This window comes from Elephantulus edwardii, unplaced genomic scaffold (assembly GCF_000299155.1).
Source record: "Elephantulus edwardii isolate Elephantulus edwardi_28Jun2011 unplaced genomic scaffold, EleEdw1.0 scaffold00011, whole genome shotgun sequence".
NCBI lineage: Eukaryota > Metazoa > Chordata > Mammalia > Macroscelidea > Macroscelididae > Elephantulus > Elephantulus edwardii.
Genome location: NW_006399761.1, coordinates 801,468 through 813,147, shown reverse-complemented (window position 1 = coordinate 813,147; position 11,680 = coordinate 801,468). Strand labels below are relative to the sequence as shown.

Sequence of the window (11,680 nt, the reverse complement as noted above, 5' to 3'; positions counted from 1 at the left end):
ATGAATCTGTTTGTTTTCCTAGCAGTCCATGGTACATTAACACTCTTCTCCAATACCACAGCTCAAAGGCATCAATTCTCCTTCTATCCTCCCTAGTCACTGTCCAACTCTCTGATGCATAACAAGTGATTGCAAAGACCATAGCCTGTATCAGACACACCTTAGTTTCCAGAGTGACACCATTGCTCTTGAGTACTTTAGAGAGGTCCCTAACCGCAGACTTTCCCACGGCAATACATTTTTTGATATCCTGGCTACTGGTGCCAAGAGTGTTGACTGTGGAGCCAAGCAAACTAAAGCTGTGAACAATCTCAATCTCTTCACCATCCATCCTGATGCTGTCAATTGGCCCAGTGGTGAGAATCTTTGTCTTCTTGACATTGAGCCTCAATCCATACTGAAGGCTGCAGTCCTTGACCCTCTGCAGCAAGCATTTCAGGTCCTCCTCAGTTTCAGAACTTTTCAGAACTTTACATGTACGTAATGTGACACATTACTGAAAGGTCCACAGTTCAAACCCACGAGGTGTTCCAAGGGAGAAAGGTGGGCAGTCCCCTCCCAGAAAGACTGACAGCCTTCAGGCCACTGTGACCTGAAAGTGACTCAATGGCCATGGGCTCGGAACCTACCGAGGCTGGAGGAGTCCCAGAGACTCTGGCCCTGAGTTCGTTGTCAAACTTTGAGTTGCATCGATCCCCAGAAGTCATATTTAAGCTAAGTAACAGGTTGAACTAACTCAGTCTCATAAGGACAGATACTGCAGAAGACCGTTATTGTAAAAATAGAAGGACAGCTAGGAAAATGTGTATAAACGTCCAAAAGGAGAAGTGGGGGCAAGGGGACAGAACATGGGGAGGTGGGAAATGACTAGGATTTTAGAGTTTGGGGGTCAGAGGGTGGAGGTTGTGAAGGAATGGGAAAGGTCCAGGGGGGACTTGAAAAGCCGAGGTCATGGTAGCACAGATCAATGGTGATGGATTTTATGAAATAAAATATCTGTGAATAACTGTATGAAACACAAAGTGAGTGAAGGAACGTGTGAAGCCCAGTGTACGTGAATGAAACAAAATTCACCTACATTCATAATGGAATATATTCAAATTGTGGAGTATGCAAACCACTATAAAATAAAATCACATTTAAAAAGATGTCAACACAAAAAACTAAGTAACAGGTCAGCCCAGAAGGGTAAATGTGTCACCCTTGAGGATTGTATTTAAAAATATATTTATCAGGCTGAGGCTGGAGTGCCAACAGCTCTTCTGAAGCCTTGATGAAAAGGTTGGGGGGTCAGGGAGCTGAAGACCACCAGATGAATGAATGAGCCTGTTGACGCAGTGCAGACGTGACCACAGGACCACCGGTCATCACGATTAGATATTGTAGAATGGCGTGAGTTCTGCTGTGTAAATGTTCACCAGAAAGACAATGAAGCAAACAGGAAGTCACTGGAGTTTTGAATGCTGAATGAGCAGCTGGGGCTTTGTGTTCTGGGTCTTTCTGTGCTGCAGATTCCTGTGTGACCACAGAGAAGAGGTGGACATGCTCGGATGCCTCTGCCCACTCCCCCAGGTTTCTTTGTTCAGGTGCCCAGTGTCCTGGCTCTGAAGGGCCATGAAGCCCCTGGCGTGGCTGAGTCACTGGGCTGCTGACCTCTGCCTGGGTGCACTGTAGCCCCAGGGAGAGAGATCACTTGTCCCTGTAACCGAGGCCCTTGCAGGCAATCGCAGGCCATGGCTTAAGGCACTGGGAGGTGGTAGCAGGTCGCAGTGGAGGGCATGGGTTTTGGAACTGGAGAGATCTGGGCATAATACTCTTTGTCACTTGATGCTTTGATCTTTCGTATCTCAGACACTCTGTATCCTTGTCTGGGAAACAAAGTCCTTGAGGGTTGTGTGGAATGATGCCAGTTTGGTGATGTATTTAGGACAGTGTGTAGGTTCCTCGCCTGCCATTGGTCTTTTATGGGTGTGGGGATGTATGTGATGACGAGAAGCCACCTTTCTGGTGGAGGAGCTCGGCAGGTGGACGGCCGTCCTCACAAAGGGCCCACGTCTCCACGTTCTGCTTTGACAGGGATCAGCAGTGAGACGATTTTGAAGCCAGCTTCGATTTCCGAGGAAGAACTGTTGAATTTGATCACCAAGCTCAACAATGATGACAACGTGGACGGCCTTCTCGTTCAGCTGCCGCTCCCAGGTGAGTTCTGGGCGGTGACCGAGGAGTGGAGGGACTTCTCACTTTGTAAAACCTCCCTCTCACAGAGGACTTGTCCTGAAAGGGGAGGTGGGGGTGGATCTGGCCAGTCCAGTTTCATTCCACCCTGAGCTCTTGATTCAGAGGACAGTGGAGGGGGGTGGCTGCCCAGAGGACACTGGCTTGGATAAAGGCGTCCGGTTTTGCTTACATGGGGTGCAGGGAGTGCAGGTGGAGGAAAGCTTGGGGTGGGCAGGGTGTCGAGGGGCCTGGGGGCGTGGGGGCCTCCAGACGAGTGGACCTGACCACGGAGCAGGAGTCACTGCCCACACTGTCCTCCCCTGCAGACCACATCGACGAAAGGAGGGTCTGCAACGCCGTGTCCCCAGACAAGGATGTTGACGGCTTCCACGTCATTAACGTGGGGCGGATGTGCCTGGACCAGGACTCCATGCTGCCAGCTACGCCCTGGGGGGTGTGGGAGATCATTAAGCGAACGGGTAGGTGGCCCCCCTGCAGGGATGCTGGCTGTCATGTGCCCGCAAGGCCAGATGGACTCCTGCTGACCCTCCGGCGGGTTCTCAGAGGCTCTAAATCGCATAGGAGGTGCTTGCCTGTCTCGCTCCCGCAGAGCGGCTGATAGATTTGAACCGCGTGCCTTTGGGTTTGCAGCACAACTCCTTACCCACTAGACCACCAGAGCCCCCTTCTGCTGGCAGAAGTCTACACAGTCCCGAAGGGTGGGGGTCCTCGCAGCAGTGACCGCTCTTTCCCGTGTCCAGGGGCTGCCCTGCTGTCTGACCTACAGGCCTCAGTGGAGGAGATGGTTGGTGGACACAGCACATCCATGGGACATTTTGTTGTCTTACAAAAGACGACACATTTTAGAATTTTAAAGCCCTTTACAAAGGGCTGTTTCTCCTTTTTTTTCCTCTGAAATAGCAAAGCCCTTAAACTCCTTGCCCCCCAGTCAGAACCAGCTCGGAGCTTGTCCTCCAGTGGGTTTTCAGAGGCTCTAAGTCGCACGATGGGAGATCGCCCACCCTTCTGCGGAGCCGCTGGTGGATTTGAACCATCAGCGCGGGTTAGCAGAGCGACTCTCCCTGGACGACACCAACAGTCAGTGTGTTTAGCGAGCAGGGCTGGTGTGGCCCTGGTGGTGCACGCTCGTAAGCACTTGGCTGCGAACCAGAAAATCGAGGCCATCTGGCAGTCGGCTTGCCTCGGAGTGCCCCCTTGGGTGGGTGTCTCCACTGCCATACGCCTGGCATCACCAGGGGTCTGAGATGCCCTGGTGGCCACTGGTCACTGGGTGAGCTGTGTGTGGAGTCCAGTGAGCCGACCAGGCGGGAGCTTGGGGACTACCCTGTCTGAGCAGAAGCTGCCCGCCTCTTCCTCCCTGGCGCTCAATCTCAGGCTTGTTTTGATCCCAGCATATGTTGTCTTGGTAGGAATCCCCACCCTCGGGAAGAACGTGGTGGTGGCTGGAAGGTCCAAGAACGTGGGCATGCCCATCGCCATGCTGCTGCACACGGATGGGGCCCATGAACGCCCGGGAGGTAAGAGAGGTGCCCTGGGCTGTGTCCTCTGCCTGGGGGGGCCTTTCACTGTGGGAAGCCTCACTTAGGGAGCAGCTTGTTGGTGTTAGATACTAGTCGTCAGCTGTGACTTGTAGTGACCCTGTGAACAGATCTGAACCAGGCCTTTCCTGTACCGTTCTCACCGTCTCCAGCGTCCTCGAACCCTTGGTGTCACTGTCCACCTCCTCCAGGGCCTTCCTCTCTCTCTCTGTCCTTCCTCCTTCTCCAGCATGATGCCACTTCCCCAAGGACTGGCCCCTCCAACAACATGGTCAAAGTAGGCGAGATGGAGTTTGGAGACATAGTTATATCGGGGATCCAGCCCCGATATGTCAGGAGAATTCCGCCAAAAGGAGGCACCAGGTTGAAATGAAGATGCGGAGAGGTTAAATGCTGATGACAAATAGCAAGTTTAATATTCTGGCCAGGGTGTACACACACACACACACACACACACACACACACACCACACCCCCCCCCCCCTTAGGAACATGCCTGCAGGGGTAATTGCATTATCTGATATCTGTCTGAGATGTTGACTGGTAGATCAAACATTCCCAGACCTCAACTCAAAACAAAGACATCTTCCGGGATATCCTATGGTATCTATTGGAAAACAAGAAGGTATCACATTCCTAGAATTCTGAGGCCTTTGGTCCCTCCTTATTCATTAGCATACTGCTTCCTGGAGTTGTTTACTGCAGAATGGATGGTCAAGCCAAGATGAGTGGTCCTGCTGTTTTTACAATGCATTGCTGATCCTGCTTTGCAGATTAACCAGGCCCTGACATAGTTAAATTTATTCCTTCTTCTATGTAACAGCCTTTTAAAATGTTTAATTTTTCTAAGCGAAATATCACCAAAATGAAGCAAGATATAAAAAAGGAGTTTGCTGAGAGAGAGAACTAGAAGTCGAGTTTGGCCGTTATTTCCGATTTGGTCACGTGTAATCTGAATGAGAGTGAAGGCACTGATTTAGATAAGGTGTTTCCTCTAGTCAGTAGGACCTTGGCCTTCACAATGCCTCTCCTGCCAAACACAGAATGAGAATCCAGCATTGAGTAAGAACTGTTTCTTAGCTCCAGCTATCAAACTCACAGTGGAGGTTTCTAAAGGCAAGTCTGTCTAGGTCACTATCAAGGGAAAGCCTAATTTCCGTCTTGAACTTGAGGTTCTGTCAAGGTGCTTCTTAGAGGCCAGGATGAGGGAAGCTGATCTCACATCCTTAGGGTCTGTGGTCAGGAGGGGCCAGTCCTTGGAGAAGGACATCACGCTGGGAAGGGTGGAGGGTTAGAGAAGAGGAGGACCCCCCAGCAGATGGACTGACACCGTGACAGTAACAGTGGGCCCGAGAGTATCAGAGACGTGGGGACAGAGCAGGGTTCAGATCTGATGTTCACTGGGTCGTGTGCACTGTGGTCAGCTGGATGGTATCTGACAACAAGTGAAAGGTAAGGTGAGGGCCGTGTGAAGAGCAAACAACTGTGGCTTTGACAGTCAAGGCACCCGTTTCTTCCTGCACAGGCGATGCGACTGTTACGATTTCTCATCGACACACTCCTAAAGAGCAGTTGAAGAAACACACAATTCTTGCCGACATTGTGGTATCTGCAGCCGGTAAGAACGCATGGGAGGGGGCCTTTCCCCAGCTGTTTTGTGTTTTCTGCCTGCATTTCATCATCCCCCAAAACGAGACCTTGATACTGGTTCCCGGTATTCCACTGCAGACTTGAGAGATGAATGCTGTTCTCTCAAGCTTCAAAATAGTCGTTTGGTATATAAGGTGGAAACAGTTCTTTGGCTAACACGTTCAGGAGTTTTTTTCTAAAATGTGAATGTATCCGCTAGCTCTGTTGAAAGTGAAATTAGACAACCAGAATCTCACTACTAAGTCTACTGATCATTCCTGCCTCCCCATGTCCAGGCATCCCAAACCTGATCACGGCAGATATGATCAAGGAAGGGGCAGCCATCATCGACGTGGGAATAAACAGAATCCAGGATCCCGTAACCGCTAAACCCAAGCTGGTTGGGGATGTGGATTTTGAAGGTAAAGGGTATAATTTTCTAAAAAAATGGAAAATCCTGCCTGTTATGGATATTTAAGACAAATCATCTTTTAACTCTTCAACTACCGTGATCATACCATTTAAAATGTGTTCTTTATAAGACACATCTTTTAAAAATCATCGCCATTCTAGAATTATTTTAAGGTGCTTATGGGATCCACTTACGGGGTTGTTCACTCATTGCCTTGGAGCTGAAGTTGACTCCTAGCTGATCCCTCAAAGGGTTTTCAGGGGCTATAAATCCCATGGGAGCAGCTGGTAGATTCGAACCTTGTGCCTTTGGGATGGCAGGGCAGCTCCTTACCACGCAGCCACCAGAGATCCCGTCGTTAGTATGCTCAGAATCTTTACTGTCGAGCCAGGCAGCCGGGCTTTCCTTAGGCGGGTGTGAGGTCGAGTCTGAGAGCTCATGTGTGTCTTGGCAGCTTCTTCGCCTGCCTCTTTCCTACCATGCTAGCTCGCATGCGTGTCCTTTGCTCCCACTGAAGTCCTCGCCTGTGTGTCTGCAGGAGTCAGGAAGAAAGCTGGGTACATCACGCCAGTCCCCGGGGGCGTTGGCCCCATGACGGTCGCCATGCTCATGAAGAACACCATCATTGCAGCCAAAAAACTGCTCAGGCCTGAAGAACGGGAGGTGCCCAAGCCCAAAGAGCTCGGGGTGGCATCTAATTAGTGGCTGTCACCCCCAGCATTGCAAGCTGATCCACGCAGCAAACCAGCAATGGCAGGATCCCTTATTTATTGTACTGACGGGGGTTAAGAGGATGCTCTTAATTTTCACGGGTGGGTGTTTGCACATACGACTGTCGGACCTCACAGGAGACCTCACAGGAGAACCAGCGTCAGCTCCGTCCTGGGATCTAGTCTCGGGCACCTCACGTGGGGGGCGTCTTCCTGCTGAGAAAGGGAGGCTTGACGTTGCCAAGCCGCGCTTCACGGACTCGGACTGGCCTCTTCTGCAGCTGCGTTTCCCAAGTGCTCCTCCAACACGAGTTGATACTTGAGGTTTTAAACCTGTTAAGTTCAACTGGTCAAACCAAAGGAGAAAAAAAAAATTGTTGCTCGGGGAAAACAAAAAAAAAAGCAAGAAAAGGTAGAGATTGGGTGTATAGTACCCCGATTTATACATGCATCAACTGACTACTGAGTTTAGCTAGATAATATTGAATTGGGTAAGGATTAAAAAGAGGGAAAGATACACGTTCATAAGATTTTTCACGTGTCGTCATGGTTCAGTCACTTGCAAATGTCTCGAGTTGCGGCGTGTCTAACTCTTTATGTTAACTATCCAGTGAGGCTGTGCACCCCCGTTTTCCAGGGCTAGAAGTCTTATAAGTTATTCAATATGTGGTCCTATTTTGCTTTTGCTGTATCTTTAAACATCATTGTTAAAAAAATTTTGTACTATTAAAGGGTGTCTCTGGTTTCTTGGAAGATCTGGAGACCTCTTTTTTGAGAAACCTGCTAAGAGTTGGGCTTGAAAATTCCTGGGCAGGTTGTGTATGTATGCAATTTAGTTTTTTCCACCAAAGAACTGCCTGCTTCTCTCTGATGTACCTGCTGGCTTTCTTGAAATGTTTTTACATATTGAGTTAATAATTTAATTTAACCAGATTTTGATTAAAGCTTTTTTTTTTAAATAAAACACCTCTGTCCGGTGTGGAATGACTTTCTGAAATATAAGTATTCCTTTGATTTGGCAGAATTTTGATCGCAAGGTGTTTGCTCTATTCCTTTCAAGGCTCAGGTGAAGGAGGTGTGTTCACCGCTGGACTGTGGATTTAGACATTGATGAAATAAAGAATGTTTGGCAGCTTGGGGGCAGAACTAGGACGGAGGACACTTGGAAGCCACCTGTGTCCTCCTTGCTCCTCTGCCAGCCAGCTTTGTTCCTTTAACAGTTTACTGGAAGGGCTTTTTGTCAGGGAGAGAGAGCTCACGCCTGTGAGGCTTCCCTCTCTGGTTCACCCAAATTATTAAATGTAGAACAAGATGGACAGGATTACATTTTAATGAGCGTTTTGCTTACAAGTGGGGAAAACAGTTCCTATCCTACAAGAACAAGCAGCGATGACAGCCTGGCGAAAGCTGTGGAGATGAGGGTGTTCCTGGGGACACAGCAGCCGAGCAATACACAAGTGGAAAATGGCAGCAACCCACTTAGAACAACAAAACAATTCAGAATGGTTTCCCAGCTTGTCTGAGGAATCAAGCACATCTACTCCCCTGAATCGATAACGTTTCTACAGTTGAATCTGGACCACGTGCTGTGTCGCCGGATCAGCCAGGGTCTCGAACCGGCGTGTCAGAGATTGCTAACTCGCTCCAGGATGGTACAGATGCAGATGAAAGAGGTTTGCACGTAAGATCAGCGGATGTTCCTGGATTAGCAGCCTACGTGATTCCACTACGATCAGTAGATGTAAAGGTTTAAAGCCTCACCGCTTGGCAGAAATCTCCTGGAAGGGAGCTCGGAGATTTCTTTCAAGAAACACCGAGGACTTTGCATGGACAGGACATGATACTAACCTAAGCTCTGGGTTTACAGAGGCAGTTAGCCATCCTGGCATTCAAGGTATTAGTGATATAGTGTCATTTATCTTAGAGGAAGCCACTGCATTTGTTATTTTTAATAGCTAGTGACAAAAAGTATTTACTCTCCACAGTTTGGAGAAAGTCATGACAGATTCTGTGTTTCTTTGTTGGGATGACAGGCCCGGAATTAGGTGTTAAATAAACATGGCTGGGTTTAATATATAGTTTGAAGATAAAATGGCTGATACTCAGTCTCATTGTAAAAGGGTTTGTTTTCTTTTGGGGTTAACTCTACCCAAAGGGCTACAAATCCTCCCTTCGAGACATTGGTTTGACTAACATCACTTATTCTGACATGAAAGCAAACCCAGTGATTCTAATTAAAAGCTAGATTTCACTTCAGCAAACCTGTTCTGTTTTAAAAACCTTAGTCCATGCAAATATGTTGGTTCTTTCCTCAAAAGACTGTGGACCTGGCTTTTCAGTCTGCTGGGCCTGGGTCACACTTCTGAGTGGCAGAAACCTTCACGCAGATGGTTCACTTTCCACAAGCTCCTCAGACAATAAGCAGGAAAGAAAGACGCTTTCCAGTGCTTCACGTGTTAAGACTGCAAAACAAATTTCCCCACCTTGGCCTAGTGAAGTAAGAGTGTTTCACTAGTTCTTTCAAGACTCTACAGATTCTTTACAACCTATCCTTTAAGAGAAATCATAACGGGTATTCATTTTAAATGGAAACTGACAATTGCCTCTTTTATCTCTTTTAACTATGGATTTGGAAAGCAAGCATCTGATCTGTTTCAAAAGAAATGTCCTAATTTCTATGATGGATTGTATTTTTGAGGAAGGTGGAACACTCTGCTTCCAGTTATTTTAATAACAAAGGGGAGGGCAGAGCTTTGCATCTACAAGGTCCTTCTGTCCATCAACCTCCAGTTTACTATCAAGCCGACTCCCCCTGATAAAGGAGGGAGCTGGGGCGTGGAGCGGTTACCGGTTACCCTCATAACTGGGAGCCACCCGCCCCTCGCTCGGTCACCACCCGGAACTGCTGCGTCTTCTACAGCGTGGTCTCGCCGTCCGCGTCTCTCCGGTATCTCTCCATGTCTGGGAAGTCGTAGTCCGACTCCATCTCTATCTTCACCTGGGGCATCATGAAGACCGGGCTCTGAGTGTAGTTGAAAGCGGGTGAAGCTGGACAGGAGATTCTGAAGTGCAAGGTGATGCTGGGGAAAGGGAAGAAGGAGAAGGGGGTTTTTGTCTAGAGTCTGGTGTTGCTAATACTACTCCCAGAGTAGCACTTTATTGTCTTTGCCGGAGATCTCGGAGTCTCCCAGAAACCAGTCGGCCCCACCTGCTGCCACTCGCTCATCCCATTTCAGTGTTTTCAAGATCCTGCCACGAGATTCTGAACGTTCTAAATCACAAACTGGACTTGCCCTCCTGCGGTCCCCCACCCTGAGAACAGAGTCCAGCTGCCTTTCCAAGTCTCCAGTCTTAAACTCTGCTGGTGTCCCAGGCCTGTGTGTGTGTGTGTGTGTGTGTGTGTGTGAGAGAGAGAGAGAGAGAGGTGTTAAGTCTGGAGTGTGTGTGTGTGAAAGTGAGAAAGAGGGAAGGGTCAAGCCTGGCGCCATGTGGGTGGGATGTCAAGCCCGTCTGCACCACTCTAAACACCTCATGTCCTTCCTGTTCTGTGTATCCTACGGGCTGCCAAAAGGACAAATGGATAACGTCCTGGACAAAGTGCAGCCAGGATGCTCCTTGGAGGTGCAGCTGAAGCCTCGTCTCCGTGCTTTGGGCCCGCTGCTGGGAGAGGTCATTCCTTGGAAGGTGAAGCAGTGATGAAAGGGGAAGATCCTCACCTCGGTGGTTCGATTATGTGACGGCAGCAGTGGGCTCGAGTGTTTCAGAGGTGCTCACAGGATAGGACAGGCTTCAGAGCAGGTGTTCCAGGGTCGCTGTGAGCTGTACTCAGACACACCCAGCAACAGCTGTCCATCTGGCCAAGTGCTAGTTATCTTGTGAAGCTTGCTCAAGTTCCTATCTCCCTGGAGTTTTCCTTGAGTCCCTCGGGAAGGTCAGTACCCCCTCTAAACCAGTCTGCCCTCCGTGACTGTTGGTATGTGATGCTGTGTCCGTTTATGTGCCTGCCTCTCTGCTGGGGATTAAGCAGTTTGTCTGGTAGACCGTGGGTGCTTTCAGTGAATCAAGATCAAGTTTCTGAGCCCTTCTCTCTGCAGAAAGACTCCTGCCATGTAGTGATCATGGTTCCATAAAACTATAGCTGGCTGCAACAATGAATGAGTGGAAACTCTAAGTCTCTGTAAATAAACTTTCATTAAAATTAGAGCTGCGGCGTGGAGAACCATGGGTCAGGCAGCCAAGGTTTTACAACTCTTTAAAACATTGCACAGGACCAGACAACAAGTTCTTAAAAATGATGGGAGAGCACTAGAAGCAGCCAGACAAAAGATAAATGAAGAATTCAAAAAAAAAACCGGGAGACCTCTCCCAAGAAAATAGAAGAGCTAATGAAAATGGGATCTGATGTTGAAATGTTACTCAGGACCTCTGTTATACAAGGAATTCACACAGACCACAATACACTGAAAGTGATTCCTAGGAAAAACCTTCTTTTAAATAATGTGCCATATTGTGATACACCAACTCAAAAGCAGTGACTTTTCCAGGATAAAATGGAACATTTGTGCTTTTTAAGCTTAAAATATACAACTTGAGAAAAGTCCTAGAAATGTAGATACCTTTTTCTCTAAACTGGTATATGGAAAACAAGTGGATTAAAATATTCTTCATAAAAAAAATTAATAAGCCCCCTCCCACAATTGAATACCCGAGTCCCTGAGAATACTCTGAATCAGAATTACCTTAATTCTTATCTCTGACTTAATATGAGATATATATACATTTTGTTTAGAATTGCAATTGTAATAGAACCTTACTTTAATTGAACATATAGTCACTAAACACCACTGAGTAAATGAAACTATGCAGTGGTATAATTCAAAAGAGAGGGAAAGGGGGAGAGAGAGAAGGGAATTTTGTAAAGGTTGAAAAAGTTATCAAATAAAATATGCCACGGAGTTTAAAAAACAACAACTATAGCTGGCAAACAACCAATGCTGATGAGGTTGTGGAGAAACTAGAACCCTTATTCACTGTTGGTGGGAGTGTAAAATGGTGCAACCATGGTGGAAGGCGGTATGGCGCTTTCTCAAAAAGTTGCAAATAGAGATACCATTTGACCCAGCAATTCCACTACTGGGAATACACCCCAAAGAG

General features: G+C 47.9%; 1 protein-coding gene across 1 annotated transcript in view; it reads left to right on the top strand.

Annotated features, from left to right (window-relative positions):
* The window catches only part of MTHFD2 (methylenetetrahydrofolate dehydrogenase (NADP+ dependent) 2, methenyltetrahydrofolate cyclohydrolase), a 21,834-nt gene extending 15,316 nt beyond the window's left edge, over positions 1 to 6,518 (top strand). The window contains exons 3-8 of the mRNA XM_006880996.1: positions 2,077 to 2,199; positions 2,544 to 2,696; positions 3,648 to 3,755; positions 5,301 to 5,393; positions 5,701 to 5,826; positions 6,355 to 6,518. Coding sequence (XP_006881058.1) covers positions 2,077 to 2,199; positions 2,544 to 2,696; positions 3,648 to 3,755; positions 5,301 to 5,393; positions 5,701 to 5,826; positions 6,355 to 6,518 — 767 coding nt within the window. The remainder of the gene's footprint in view (positions 1 to 2,076; positions 2,200 to 2,543; positions 2,697 to 3,647; positions 3,756 to 5,300; positions 5,394 to 5,700; positions 5,827 to 6,354) is intronic.
* The last annotated feature ends 5,162 nt before the right edge of the window (positions 6,519 to 11,680 follow it).